This window comes from Trichosurus vulpecula, chromosome 7, assembly GCF_011100635.1.
Source record: "Trichosurus vulpecula isolate mTriVul1 chromosome 7, mTriVul1.pri, whole genome shotgun sequence".
Lineage (NCBI taxonomy): Eukaryota > Metazoa > Chordata > Mammalia > Diprotodontia > Phalangeridae > Trichosurus > Trichosurus vulpecula.
In genome coordinates this window covers 126,187,361-126,203,201 of record NC_050579.1, presented here as the reverse complement: position 1 = coordinate 126,203,201, position 15,841 = coordinate 126,187,361, and the positions used below count along the sequence as shown (strand labels likewise).

Sequence of the window (15,841 nt, the reverse complement as noted above, 5' to 3'; positions counted from 1 at the left end):
AACATTTTCCCCATCACTTTCTTAAGTCTTCTAGACAATTTACAAAACAATAAATCAAGCCCCGATTTATAGCATCTGCTATTTTCTGAGTTACAAATGTTCAATGAAAATTTAACAATCTGCTTGAGAGATGTTAGAAGCTGGCTCCAGCATACCCCTGGGTATATTGGAGTATTCCCTGGTTCTTCCTCTATTCTCTTTCTCCTCTCTGAAATTTCATCAACACGCATGAACTCAACCATCTTCTTCTGACAGATGACTCCTAAATCTACGTATCCAGCCTTCTTCTGTCATTTGAGATCCACGTACACATTTGTAGCTGCCTGACAAACATTTCCATCCCAATGTCTCAGGCATCACAAACACCATTTCCAAAACAACTCATTTTCCCCCCTAAGCCCACTGTTCTGCTTAACTTTTCTGTTGCTCTCATGGCTACCATCATTCTTCTAGTCACCCAGGTTTATTATCTAGGAACTATTTTGGGCTCTTCATTTCTCCCTCATCACTCATACAATCAGTTGCCAAGCATTTCCAATTCTACTCTCTCAATATCTCTCTCATTTGCCTACTTCTATTCAGGTACACCACAATCCCTTCAATTTAGACTTGACTCATCTTTTGCAGGAGGCCTTTCCCAGACACTCAGATTCTCCTCAATGAGTTCAATTTATCTAGCCTATATGAAATACATTAAAAAAATCTAAGGCTGCAATTGCTGAACTTATATGTATAAGGAAATGTGCTGAACAGAACAACTTCTGTAGAACTAGAGGCTGGCAAATATTACTCCCATTTTTTAAAATAGGAAGAAGGTGAATATTTGACATTCTAGCCTGGTGAACTTGACATCAATTTTTTGGTAATATTTTCTAATAGATTAGTAAAAAAGATATGGTTTATGAGCTCTTGAGGACAGATAAAATGATCACCAAAAGCCACTGTGGATTTATTAAAAATTTTGTTGTTGTTATTTAGTCATTTCCAGTCACGTCCTACTCTTTGTGACCCCATTTGGGGTTTTCTTGGCAAAGATACCAGAGTGGTTTGCCATTTCCTTCTCCAGCTCATTTTATACATGAGGAAACTAAGGCAAACAGGGTTAAGTGAATTGCCCAAGGTCACACAGCTAGTAAGAATCCAAGGCCAGATTTGAACTCAGGAAGATGAGTCTTCCTGATTCCCAGGCCCAAGACTCTATCTATTGTACCATCCAGCTGCAACATTTATTAAGAATAAACAATGCCAAAAACGAATAATATTTCCATTTTTTGATGAAGTTCCAAGACTAGTGAATCAGAAGAATATTGTTTCTCATGTGCAACATTCCATCTCTGATCTCCATGCTTTTGTACAGATTGTCCCCCATCTAGGGACTGCGCTCTTTCCTCACTGTTGCCCTTGGGAATCCTTAAGTTCCAGCAAAAGCTCAGCTTAAAGGCTACCTGATTCCCCCAGCTATTAATACCTCTCCAAGATTACTTTTTATATATTTTATATATGCTTATCCAAAACACGTGTTTCTTTTTTGCTCTTGGAGCATTAGTGCCCAGCACATAGTAGGTGCTAAAGGAGTGCTTATTCATTTATTGATGGATATAGTATATCTTGCTTTCAGCAAGGCATTTCACCAAGTCTTACATATTACCCTTGAAGACCAGAGAGAAAAAAAGGCTGAATAACAGAACAACTATTGACATCACATCTGCCGGAAAGGGTTGAGTGGCTGAACCCAAAACTTTATCGCTCTTTTTTTCTCCCAGAGACTCAATAGTGTCCTGGCTCTCTTCCGACTTTCCTAACTGCTCTTTCTCTGGCTGCTCAGCTTCCAGCCTACCACCTTATGCAGATCTTCTTCATTAGTCTGGCCTTACCTTTTCTCTCCAAGTTCTCTCTCTTGGGAATCTTAGAGCTTTACTTACAACTTCTCACCTGGCTGCATTTCTTTTGGACTTTTCCACCGTGCGCCCAGTGATCTCATCATCCTGCAAGATCACACAGCCCTGGGACTCACATGTCATCGGTACCCTCTGCTATGGGGCTCCTCTGATTAGAGGGAGGAGTAGAGAGTTGCTCCTAGAATCTAGATCGAAGGACGGTGCCCAGGCCAGCCATCTCTTCATCTCTAACCTGGCTACACTACTTTAGAGTTCTCCATCATCATCCTGAGCAAGGCACCTTCCCATCCCCCCTCCCCATCCTCACCCCCTTTCTTCCCAGCTTCCTTCTGTGTATTGTCTTCCTCCATCAGATTGTAAACTTAAGAGCAGAGCCTATCTTTTTTTTTTGTATTCACATCCAAGGACTTAGCACAGTGTCTGATACATAGGAGACACTTGGTATTTATTGACTGACTGACCTCTATACTGATGATGCTTAAATGTTCTTAGCCTTGATTCCTCTTTGGAGCCTTAGACTTCCTCCAACTGCCACCATTGCTTGTATTTCTCACACAATGTGTCTAAAACCCAGTCAGTCATATTTCCTCTTATATTTATTTGTTCCTCTTTCTGCCTTCCCTAATTCAGTCTGTAACATCACTATTCACCTTGCCTTCTCTGTGTGTAACCTTGGTGATACCTTGCATTCTTCCATCTTCCTCATTCACAATCAATGACCAAATTTTATTGATTCTACTTTGGCAAAGTTTCTTCCATTTATTCTCTCCTCTTGGTTCCTGTTGCCAGCATCCTAGTATGGGCCCTCGTGATTGCTTGCTAGACCAACCTAGTAGGTTCCTAATAGGTTTTCCTGTTTCCATTCTTAGCTTTTTATTCCATTGCCAGAATAATCTTTTTTTCAAAAGAAGATTTGGGCCATACCCTTTCTCTGCTTTAAAAAACAAATGAACTTTGGTGGTTCTGTATTGCCACTCTTGTGCCTAAAATGTATAGGCCTCTACAGTATGGTGCCCCACTCCTCTTAGAATCTTAACTCACAACACTCTCTTCCAGGTCTTCTGGATGCCGTAGATGCCTTCATGTATCAGCTAAAATTTTATCTTCTGCAAGAACCTTTCCCCATATCCCTTAATGTTAGCATCTTTTCTTTGAAATTATGTCCAATTTATTCTTTCTATAACTATATGTAAATTACATAAACTATACAAATATAATGTATTTGTACATAGTTGTTTGCCTGTTGTCTCCTCTCATTGGATTGTAAGCCTCTTGAGGGCAGGGCTATTTTTTGCTTTTCTTTGGCACAATGCCTGGTACATAGTACATGCCTAATAAATGTTTGTTGACTTTACTTGATTTAATTTGGCTCCATGCACTCTAGGTGCCAGCTAGAGTGTGTACTGTCCCCTGGACATGAACTTCACTCTTATACATTTGTGATTTCGCTCATGCTGTTCCTTCCCTCCTTGGCATGCTCTCTTTTTTCTATTCTCTGCTGGTTGAATTCCTACCTATTCTTAAAAACAATATTCAATCTCTTCAATGTCTAGTAAATAAGGACTCATGGTCCTTTTGGTAATTTTTTAAAATGTACCATGAGCAGTAAATGCAGGGGGTTTAGCAGACAGTATCCTCACTATGAGTCAGCAATATGAAGTGGAAGTCAAAAAAGTCCATGCGATCACAGATGGCATCGATCAGTTGGTAGTATCTGCAAGAAGAGGAGTGCCACTATACTCTCTCCTAGTTAGACTACATTTGAAATATTGATCCTTACCTGTAGGAAGGGCATTAACAAGCTTGAATACTTCTGGAGGAGGGTTCCCAGCGTGGTACAAGGGCCTAAGACCATGCCAAAGTAGAATTAATTAAAAGGATTGGGAATGTTTAACCTGAAGAAGAGGAGATTTAGTGGGGAACATGATGCCTATTTTCAAATATCTGTAGCAGAGTGATCAGACTTGTTCTCCTTATACCCCCACACCCTGCACCCCTATACTTCCTCCCGAGTACAACTAGTACCTACAAGTGGAAGTTAAAGAGTCAAATTTTGGCTCAATATAGGAATAATTTTCTAACAATTGAAACCACCCCCCCCCCAAATGAAAGTGGATTATTTTATGGGTTGGTGAGTCTCAAATAACCAGAAGTTTTAAAGTAAAGGATAGAAGACCATTTGTCAGCGATGTTGTAAAATGGAATTCATGATTTGTTTGAGGGTTTGACTAGATGACCTCTGATGATCCTTCTAGTTCAATAATTCAATGATTCTAGGAAGATTTATGATTATTATTATTGATGATTTATTAATAATATATTAATGATTTAAGGATACTGCTGATATATAAACCAATAAAAAAAACCCAAACAGGTTATAGGCAACATAAATAAGTCTTTTCTCACCCGATTCTTCTTCCTTCCCTCAGTTACAATTGAAATTAGGTTTTTGATTTCTATTTTTTCTTTCTGGAAAACATATTGCCATGTACTAGCAAGCATCAAAATTTGTCTCCCTGTGAGGCATCAACTTGGAAGAATATATTTGAAGAATATTTGAAATTAATCACTATACCTTTTATCTTAATATTTCATTTGTTTTTAAAATAAATTAAGATACCTATTGTACCCGTATTAGAATGTAAACTTCTTTAGAGCAGAAACCATCTCTTTTTTTCTTTGCATTCTCAGTGCCTAACACTGTGCTTGACACATAGTTGTTTACCTAATCAATATTTGTGGAATCATTGTCTTATCTAAGGGAGAGCTTCAAGTTCTATTGAACGTGATTATCAATGACTTGGGTGAAGGTAGAGATTATATTGCTTATCAGATTTTTGGAGGACATGAAGAGGGATGACAAATCCAAAAAATAAATGAACAGGTTGGATGGAAGTTAATAATAATAATAGCTGATAATAATATATAATAATAATAATAATGATAGCTGAAGCTAATAAGATGAAATTTAATGAAAACAAATATAAAGTCCTACCCTTGGATTAAAAAAACTGAACAAATACAAGATAAGAGGGATTAGGTAGGAAAAAAAGGTTGTGAGTGCTATAACAATATTAATATTTTGAAACTAAAATAACTTCCAGATAATTTAGTCAAGTCATATTTCTCATAAGTACTTTCAAAATAAATATAGGTCCAACTGAGCCCAAAGAAAAAAAAATCACCCAAATTTGTGAGCTTTTGAACCTATTTGTAGTGTAATTGTCTGTGCTTCCTGCATCCATTATCATGAAAAACAACTCCCTTAGAAATCACACACAGTTGTGATGAAATAAATCATTCTCCTCTAGAGCCCATAAATGTGTTAGATTGGACTAGATAACCCTTAAAGTTTCTCCCAACTCTCTCAAATTCTAAGCTACTAGGACTTTAAATGGTGCTTATGCACTACTAGAATGAAAAAAATTTGGTTTTCAAAATAAAATTATGCTAAGGAAATAAGTGAAGGATGGTGGGAAAGGGGTGGCATTATAGAGAAAATTGTGCTGAATGTCTGCATTTTGGGCCAAATCTATGTGAAAACATGAACTGGTGGAGAGAACAAAAGGCTAATAAATACAGCCCAGCTTCTTTCCACCTCATCTTTCTCCCGTCCCTCACCTCCCTGACAACTACAAATGTACAAATGTGTGAAAGGATCCATTATAGTGAAAATGACTTTGAATAGACAAAATAATAGCCTGGGATCCTTTCAAAGGGCATGGCCTGGACAAGTTGGTAACTTACTTCACTACTTGGGTGGCTTTCCCAGGAACATGACTCCTTCTCTTGAGAGAGAATCTCTCTGCGTAAGGTGTGTTCACCCAAGCACGTCTGACACAGTGAAGGCTCAAATTCAGGCTCCCCCTGATGTCTGTGCATCACCGATGGTCCGGTGTACTTCAGGTTGGCACTCTTTTCCACACTGACCATCGGGCTCTTGATCCATCTTCGTACCTACAAAATGTAGAAGAAAGTGTCAAATGTAGTTGGCCTTCATTGAAGAATCCTGAGGCAATAGTGGATGGGAGAAGGGCATAAATGAAAGGGAAAGTCACTTTAAAGAATTATAAAGACTATCTTTGAATGACTTTAGAAAATCAGGTTGGCTGCAGGACAACAAATTAAGGATCTGTGCTTTTGTCAGGGTCTGTCAATAAGGAACTATTCTATCAATTACAACTAGTTGTCAGAAGGCAAGTGAAGTGACTTGTCCAGTGCAGCCTAGCATGCAGGAGTCAGAGGTGTAATTTGAACCCAGTTATTCCAAGCTGAGAGACGTGACAGCAAAGCACCGACCCCACTTTTTGAGCCATTATGTCGTAAATGTCAGAAAGAACATTCTCCATTGAACAAATGTCTCTCCGTAGAAACATCCTTGGGCTAAAAAGGGCTCTCAAATGCATTTCTTCATTTTAGTGTCTTCCCATTTCCTTTTCCTGCATATAGAGTTAATGTTAGTTCTGAGAACAGTTAGTAGTAAAAAGGGCATACTTATTCTGAGGATCTTTCTAACCAGTCTCAGGAATGCTTCAAGACTGATGGAATCTGAATGCAGATCGAAGTGTACGATTTACCTCATTGCACATAGGAAAGAGGAAAAGAGGGAGGGGGGAGGGGACTGAGGGAGGGAGAAAATTTAGAACCTTAAGTTTTTAAAAATGAATGTTAAAAATTGTCTTTACATGTAATTGGGAAAAAATAAAACTTTTTTTTAAAAAAAATGCTTCAAAGATTAATGGTCAAAGCAGATTTTTGACATTTCTGTCCTGATCTTGGAAAATTAAAAATAATTTACACTAAGGAGACAGAGCACCAAGCCTGGAGTCAAGAAGACCCAAGTTCAAATCCAACCTCAGACACTTACTAGCTGTAAGACTCTGGGCAAGTCACTTAACCTCTGTTTGTCCCAGTTTCCTCATCTATAATGTGGGGTTAATAACAGCACCTACATCTCAGGTTTGTCATGAGGATCCAAATGTGAGAAGAACTGCAGAGCATTTAGCCCAGTGTCTGGCACATAATAAGCATATAAATACATATATATATGTATATATACATAAATATATATGTTAGCTATATAAATACGTAATTGTTAGCTGTTATTATTATTGAAGTAATTCATAGACCACAACTCAGTATCATACAGCACTTCAATACATTGATATAAAGTTAAAAGGTTTACAGATAAATTTACATACATTCTCTGAGTTGATTCAACAACCTCATGAGACAAATAGTGCCACTGCCTTATTTTATAGATAAAGAAATGAGAATCAGAGGGGTTTAATGATTTGCCTGGGGTCACGCTGCTAGTATTTGAGACAGAATTCAAACCCAGGTCTTCATGATAACGTTCTGCGACTTATTCACTAAGGCATACAGATTCCCTTTACAAACATTATTGTTTGTAACACATTCTTTATAATAACCTGAGGAGGTAAGTGGTACAGATAAAAAAAATGAGGCTAAGAGAGCTTAAATGACTCATCTGCAGTTATTTACCCATTTAAACGAGAGAGATCACATGGCACGGTACAGGGTTCCCCTAACCTTTGTCAGTTCCTGTACTCCTAGCTTTCAGTAAATCTTCTCGTATGCCAAATTCAATATGAAAGGAAATATCTCTTAGAGTTTTACCCTGCCCAGGGCTTTCAATATGAAAGGGAAAAAATATAGTTTACCACATGTATGAAATGAGATTAATTTCAATAAGATGATACACCTATTTACTAAATATTCCCAGTCCCTCTTCTCATATTCCCTGGGTGGTATGCATATCCCAGAGAGGGAGTAAACAGAGAGCTCAGCTTGGAGTCAGGATGACTTGTGTTCAAATCTTGCCTGAGATAATTAGAAATTATTTGACCCCGATCAAGGACCTTAGTCTCCCCAAACTACCTCCACCACTGTCACTATCACAGCCACCACGACTAACACCACCACCACCACCACCAAACACCACCAGTACGAGCTCCTGCTTCCTCTTCCTTCTCCTCCAGGATGCCTGACATCGAATCTAGCACCATGTGCTTTTGTATACTGTTGCTCATTATCTGAACAACTCTGTGAAGTAGGTAGCATGGATATCGTTATTATTATTACTCCATATCACAGATGAGGAAACTGAGGCTCAGTTTAAGTGGTTTTCTTTTTTTTCCCAAAGTCATACCCCTAGTTGATGGCAGTTCTAAAACCCAGGTCTCCTGATTCCCAAATGGCAGTTCTAGAATTCAGGTCTCCTGCTCCTAAGCCCAGTGTTGTTCTCATTATTTCAGATCTCCTGCTGGTAGACTTAACCAATATGGAAAGTTTAGATTAACATCTCATTCTCAAGGTTGTTTAACTGAAAAGTTTTCTAAGCTCATAAGGGTTTCTCCAAAAGCATCCAGCTAGCAAGTCAGAATTCAGCAGTTAGTGTGAACAGTTCAGAGAGGTGGAAGGAAGCTGTATGACTTGCCTCAAGTCACACAGATAGTAAATAGCAGAGCTAGAATCTGAACTCAGGACCTCTGACACTAGGCCTACCACTGTTTCCTATCTCCCTCAAAGTCCCTTCCACGTCATTGTCCTACAGTAAAGGTGACAGAAGCGTCATTAAGGCCAGAAAACCAAGGACTACAACAACATAGGTGGGAAGAACGAAACAAACAAACAAAAAAGCCACCTCAAACTGAATGTTGTGTGATTATTATGATCAAGTTTGCTTCCCCAAAAGAAAAGAAAAAATTCACTTCCTTCTTTGGAGGTGATGGGGGTGGGAGATGGCTGCTGGCGTAGAACATTGCATATACGTCAGACTCTGTTAACCTTTCGTTTTTGCTGAACTATTTTTTTTCTCCCATCTAATTTTATTCTTTGCTACAAGGAATGACTCTCTGGAGAGGGCAGGGGCAAAGAATAGATTTGGAAACTGTGGTATAAAAGTAAAATATAATCAACAATTTTTTTTTCAAAGATCTTTGAAGGAAGTAAGAAATACATGTTTCTTTCTTGGGTGTCATAGTTCTTTTTGACTTTTGCTTTTTGTCTCCAATCTCTTTTTCAGAGCGAAGTTGAAAACATCCTATTTTCTTTTGTTAGAGGTAGCTTGGCCAGGTGGCTAAAGAGCTGTGCAGGAGCCAGCTTGAACTGGCTGCTGGGAGGCAATTATAAAATTTTCAACATGAGCATTTACACCTTAGAAATTGGCAAATGCTACAAATCAGCACTTGATTTATCGTTTTTGTGGATTGTCTAAACTTAAGAGATAGAGAAGATATTAATAATGCATATTATGCTTAGAAGTATGCCCTGCATACATTCCCCTTCCAGTGTTCCTGTACCCCCACCCCTGCCAGTTGTTAAACATTCACCAGCACACACTTGGCTTAAATGAACTTCAAGTCCCCTTGTGCCTTTAAATCTATTTCCTGATGATAACTCTATCTGGCCCAAGTTGTGCGACCCTGGGCAAGTCACTTAACTTGTTAGGACTTGTCAGCTAAGTCATGAAATCACTAATATTTTATCTTCTCATAAGCAAATCTATGCATGCATGGTATTCCTGTGCTTTGTCAGTGGCATTCTGAATTAAGTGCTCAAAGGATGGGATTCTGGGCAATCAGCTTTCCTGATGTTAGCAGCAAATGTTTTTGATCAAACTTGAAAAAAAAATTCTTAAACTACATTAGAGGCAGAAAATCTGTTTTTCGCTATTCTCCTTATTCAGTGGAGTTTTGGCTTCAAGTTTGGTAGTTGTTTCTATTTAGTTTCCAGCCCTATATTATGAAATTAATCTTTTCACTCTGGCTGACTTTCAATACGTATATTTTGCCAAGGAGGCTTGATTCTAGGCTTGTTAAGAATATGATTTTAAATAGATTTGTATTCAAGTGAATTCGTAGTTTCATAGTCTGACCTGATTTTAGATTTTGGTATGTTGACAAGTAAAACTTATTCTTACTGTTTTTACATTGACTGAATTTGTTGCTTTATTTCACAACTTTAGTTTATGAAGAAATGATCAGGTTGCTGAATTTGAACTTTCATAGGGGTTATGATTGGTGTGAATAGGCAAGATGATTTGCATTAAAAGCACATAAAATTAGAGACTCAATAGTCATATCCCCCCACCCTAACTCTCTGCCAAGGGACATGAAAATTCCACGATTTCTTTCACCCTTCTACTTCTCATATCATTCCCTCTACTTACTGATCTGTGTGAGACTAGATGTAATAACAGCAAAAATCACATAGGAAACCATAACCTCATTAGATTTTATGCAAAGAAGTTCGGTTAAAAAATACTAAATCATATAATGTAATGTCTTTGCAGGGTGGTGGATGGAGGGAGAATGAAAACAACTGACTTGAGTGGAGTCAATGACTTACAGATAGACCTATTTAAGGTAAAGACCTCAGTAACGTAAGCAATAGGTAGTTTCACAGAATTTCAGTGTTGAATACTCAGTGATCGCTTATTTCAATCCTTTCATTTTACAGACTAAGACCCAGAAAGGTGACGTTGGCTTGTCTAGCACCAATAGGAAATTAGAAGCAGAGTTAAGGCTGTTGTGCTCTGAGTCCAGCAATATAATTATTGAACCACTGTCTCTTGGTGTGTAAACCCTTGCCTTAGAGTAAATGAAGACTTGCATTTAGGCCCTTATTTCGTTCTTTCTGGCCATGATGGCATTATATAGAGGGAATAATTAACTCTGAGGGGGCAAATTCTCAGACTAAGAACAAAAAAAATTGGTTTTTCCCCCCGACATTTTATAGGTAACAGCCTTTTAAACTTGGACTTGAAACTAGAGTGACATCTTCCTCATTCCCATCAGTCAAGGGAGTTGATAAAGGGGTGGGGTGGTGGGAAATTTCTTGCACGCTCTTCATGAAATGCTCACTTAGGTGTTATGCTCATACTTCTTGAGAGGCTTGTCTATCACAGGTAATTGTTTTCCAGTTAAATTTGTGGAAATATCATACATTTTGCAGATAACCTTCCAAGTAAGATTGTGTGCTAAGGAACAGAGGTAGTCTTCATCCATTCCAAGTGGGACAGAAATGTTTAACTTACAAAGAGAAAAGTGTTTCTACTCAGATCTATCACTAGTTCCCTATTTGGCCTTGAACGGGAGGAGTTTATCCACTTTATACCTTCTGCAAAATGGAAACAGCAACAGCTGCTCTCTTCCTACCTAACAGGATTGTCTCAAGGAGAATTTTGACAACTTCAGAGCATTTGGTTCTCCAAAGAAGAAGGGTGTTGTGTAGCTACTCACTTTGTCTGTAACAGTCACATTACCCATTCCCTTTATTCCTGCTTAGTCATCTCGAAATACTCTCTCTTTTGGCTCAAATCCTCACATTCACATTAACTTTATCCTCTTTTACTCCATGAGGCAATAACTTTGGCTCAGCATTCTTCCCCATTTCTGATTAATGATGTGGTTTATGATGCGCTGTTCATCAATCCTCTTAGACAGTGAGTCAATCTCAAATCTCTCCTCTGGCGTTGAGTTTGTACAAAGTGTCCTCCAAAACTGCAGAGGGGGTGAAAATCCAGACTTCCTCCAGGTCTTTGCACATCAAGTGGCCATATGTTCGGTTTAAATACAGAACTGCTTAGCTAGAGAGACCTGTGTGAAGACCACCTGACATTGCAAGCTTGTACTTGCAATATGGTACCAGCTGCCCTGCTGGTTCCTCTTGAAACTGTGACTGCATGTGCCAACCCTGGCCTCTTTCCTACTCCTAGAGGGTAAATAAGACTGTGTATATATGCTCTTGGTCAAGGCTTGTATGTATAAAAACATAATAACACCAACATTGAAAATAATAGGGGCTAGCAGTCATATAGTGCATTATGGTTTGCAAAGTGCTTTGCTAGCTAATTTGATCCCAACATTGTAGATGAGACATACAATTATTGTCTCGGAGTTAGAAGGAAGCTCAGAGGCCTTGTAGTTTAACCTCTGACCCCATGCAGGAGTCCACTCTCTGCTATCCCAGGTAGTGCTTATTCAATCTCTGCTTGAATGACTGCCTCCTAGGAATACTTAGAATAGCTGATACTTATATGGCACTTTCCACAAGGTTCCTTTCTTGAGGTTTAAATAAGCCTATTCTCTAAACCACAGTATGATAAGTTAGCCCTAAGAAAAATTAGCAAGCATGATGGGTAGAACTGCAGTTCAACTATACCTTTATAGGATTCAGGGAGCAAGTGTGAATGTGATTTCAAGATGATTTTCACAGCCTGGGGTTCTCTTGGTGTAGGACTGCAGTAGATTTGAGAAATAATTCCCAGGAAGGTGACTGAGACACATATAGGTTAAGTGATTGGATCAGGGTTACAACAGCTAGTAAGTGTCAGAGGTAGGCCGGATCTTCCTGACTCAGAAACACAGAATTTGAACTGGAAGGGATGGCAGGCTACCTACTCCAACAAATATGTATATAAAATCCCACTTCATAACATTTCCAACAAGTAGTCAGCCCACCTTCACTTGAGGACCTTTATTAAGGTGGAAAACTCATTACCTTCTGAAACAGGCCATCCTGTTTCTAGATTAATGTTAGTGTTTGTGTTCATCTTAGTGTTAGGGAACTGTGATTTCATTAGTTTAGGGGAATCCCAGGGGAGGAAACTCCATTTACTAGGTCAGCACCTCCTCTGCAGTTTGTTACCTGGAACCCTGGTAGGTGGTGACTTGCTCAAGATTACCTAGCTGGTGTTTGTTATTTTTGCTGTTCAGTTGTCCCACCCTTTGTGACCCCATTTGGGGTTTTCTTGGCAAGGATAACTGGAGTGGTTTGCCATTTCCTTCTCCAGCTCATTTGAGAGATGAGGAAACTGAGGCAAACAGGGTTTAAGTGACTTGCCCAAGGTCACACAGCCAGGAAGTGTCTAAGGCCAGATTTGGACCCAGGAAAATGAGTCTTCCCTATTCCAGGCCCAGCACTCCATCCACTATGCCACCTAGCTGCCTCAGTGTTTGTCATACATAGGCAATACTTGAACCAATGTCTTCCTGGCTTCAAGGACAGCTCTCGTATCGTCTTTCCACTTTAAAAATGAATCTCATTAGATTAAGCTCCTTTTTCTAGCCCTTTGAAGTCTTTTTCAGATCCCTTCCTCCTACCCTCAAGCTTTGTCTCATTAGCCAATTTGATAAGTATGCTATCATTCATAGAACCATAGATCTAAAGCTGGAAGGATCTTCAAAGGCCACCCAGCTCAACCTCTTCCTTCTAAAGATGAAGTGTCATAATAATAATCATGAGAGTGCTTTAAGATCTGCAAAGTACTTTACATAAATGTCTCTTGATCATTCCAACAACCCTGGGGATGGAAGTACTATTATTACCCCTGTTTTGCAGCTGACGGGGTAAGTGGCTTCCCCAGATCACCCAGTTTGTGGGAGTCTGAAGCCACATTCCAAGCCAGGTGTTCCTGACTTCAAATACAGCACTCTAATCATTGCCGCACACTGAGGCCCAGTCACTGACCTAAAACATCAAATGGCAGTGGACATTCTACTATTTGGGTCTCCTTCAAACTGATCTGAATCCACCTAACGTTGTGGTTGATAGGGAAATTCCAAGCCCAGCATTCTACTCATGACTGCACACTGCCTCTGTAAACTTCTAGCTCTCCACTAGAAAACATGACGTTCTCTTTCCCTCCTATATACATAATCTTCTTGAACAGTAAATAAATATTTGAAAAAATAAGCCAAGTTCTTTGTTAAGTCTGGTTTGCTCTAGTTTTTGCTTGTTTCCTTATTAAAACACACACACACACACAAGTATGAGATCTAGCCTCAACAATCCACCAGAATGGAAAATTGCCAGATTTGATTAATGAAATTTCCCAACTTCCAGGGTTTTTCCACTTGTGGCTTGGCTTCTTACAAAGGAGGAAATAGGTATTACTTTTAATTTAAAGTGGTTTAGCTGTTAACAATATCAATTAGCTCAGTGCAACGTTCCCTCTTTACTTACTCGTTCACTAACTTTTCAGTCTGTCTTATGTATCAGTATGTCAACCACATTTTCTGTGTATGCACAGTAGCCTCATTCATCTAGTCTGTGGGCATTTATGACTGTCAGCATCCTACCCAATAAACCCCAGCTTTATTTTACAGAGGATTCTATGGTTATATGATGCCCAAACAAATGGTTAGGTCAGTGAGACAGGTTGTCTGACAAAATTAAATGGAACATTCAGCCAAAATGTTCAATCTGGTATCATAGAAGAGAAGCATTCTGATAAAGACAATTCATGCAAACTCAGAGCTTTATGACTACAAAACTATGTACAAATTATTCCATTTGTTTTGATTCTCATAACTCTATCAGTCAACCTTCCCAATCTTGACCCTATAGTTAATCAGTTCAGCCTTATATTGTTCTCTACCTTGTCAAACTATACTCTGGATGACCCTATGCCTCCTCTATTCCTAATCACATTCAGCTGAAGAGTGCTATTAAAAAGTCAGCCACCTGTGCCCAGTGGATCTTCTACAAATTTATATTAATGTCAGCTGGGCCCTCACTTCAGTAAGGCAATCCTTTTGTTCTTTAAGTTATTCTCTATCACGTTCTAAACAGAAGCTGTCTCAAAGCTTCTTTTCTTTCTCAAGTTTTCTACAATATCCTTTCTCTTAGTCTCAGAATTTTGCTTTATACTTTACTGAGAAAAAAAAGGTCATTTACCATGAACTCCCTCTTCTCCCTTGCTGTACAACAGAAACTCCCTTGACATTGTTTTTCTGATCCAATTCTCTTTTCCTTTTCTAGTCTCTAGCATCTGACCAAGAGTTGACCATCCTCCTCAACATGCCTTCCCACTAAGATTATATCCTATCTATCTGCATCTGTCTTGGTTGCATCTTGTTGCTTTCAGATCATCTCTCCTACTAGACTGTGAGCTACTTGAGAGCAGGGACTGGTTTTTGTTTGTTTGTTTTTGCTTTCTTGCATTCTCCAGTTCTTAGCATGATGTCTGACATACAAGAGAGTAATAGGTGCTGAATAAATGTTTGTTGATTTGTCTGGAATTCTCAAGACCAACCCCTTTACTTGTGTGTTTGAATTAATTTTCCAACAAATTGCCCTCATAACCAATCATCTCCCACCCCAATCTTGTAATAATGAACCCTTTCTTTCTAATTTTCGATCTCATCCTATCTACTGCCTCCTTTTCTGATGCCTACAAATATGTGCAGTTCTTCCCTGTCCTTAAAAAAATACATCATCACTTAATCATATCATGCCCTCAAGTTGTCCTACATATATCTCTACTCTTTTTGTCAGCCAAACTTTAAGGAACAAAAAACTGACTATATTCCTAATCTCCACTCTCTCTCCTGTCTCTCACTTCTCAACCTCTTGTAATCTGTTTTTTTAAATCTCATCACTTAATTGAAACTGTTTTCTCCAGTTAGTAATAACTTTTTGATTTCTAAATCCAATTTCCTTTTATCAGTCCTCATTATTATTATTATTATTATTTTTTACCTCTCTGTAGTATATGATACTCTTGTCAATTCTCCTGAATATTCTTTCCTCTCTTGATTTTTACGACACTCCTCTCGGTACTGGTTCTCCTTTCCATTTGACTACTTCTCAGTTTCCATTGTTGGATCATTATCCTTGAGTGTAATGCACACATATACACACACTTTATCTCTCAGTGACTTCATCAGTTCCCATGAGTTCACTTATCTCTATGTAAATGCCTCTGAATTCCACATATTCAAATCTGCTCTCTTTTCTCAGTTCCAATCCTACATCACCAAATGCCAATTAGTCATTTAGAACTGGAGGACTGGTTTTTTTATTCATGTCTGACTCTTTGTGACCCTATTTGGGGTTTTCATAGCAAAGATACTGGCATGATTTGCCATTTCTTTTTCACGCTAATTTGATAGATGAGGAAACTGAGGCAAACA

General features: G+C 38.7%; 1 protein-coding gene across 1 annotated transcript in view; it reads right to left on the bottom strand.

Annotated features, from left to right (window-relative positions):
- SGK1 (serum/glucocorticoid regulated kinase 1) overlaps positions 1-15,841 on the bottom strand; it is a 160,472-nt gene that overhangs the window by 99,812 nt on the left and 44,819 nt on the right. Inside the window, exon 2 of the mRNA XM_036766803.1 lies at positions 5,646-5,855. Coding sequence (XP_036622698.1) covers positions 5,646-5,855 — 210 coding nt within the window. The remainder of the gene's footprint in view (positions 1-5,645; positions 5,856-15,841) is intronic.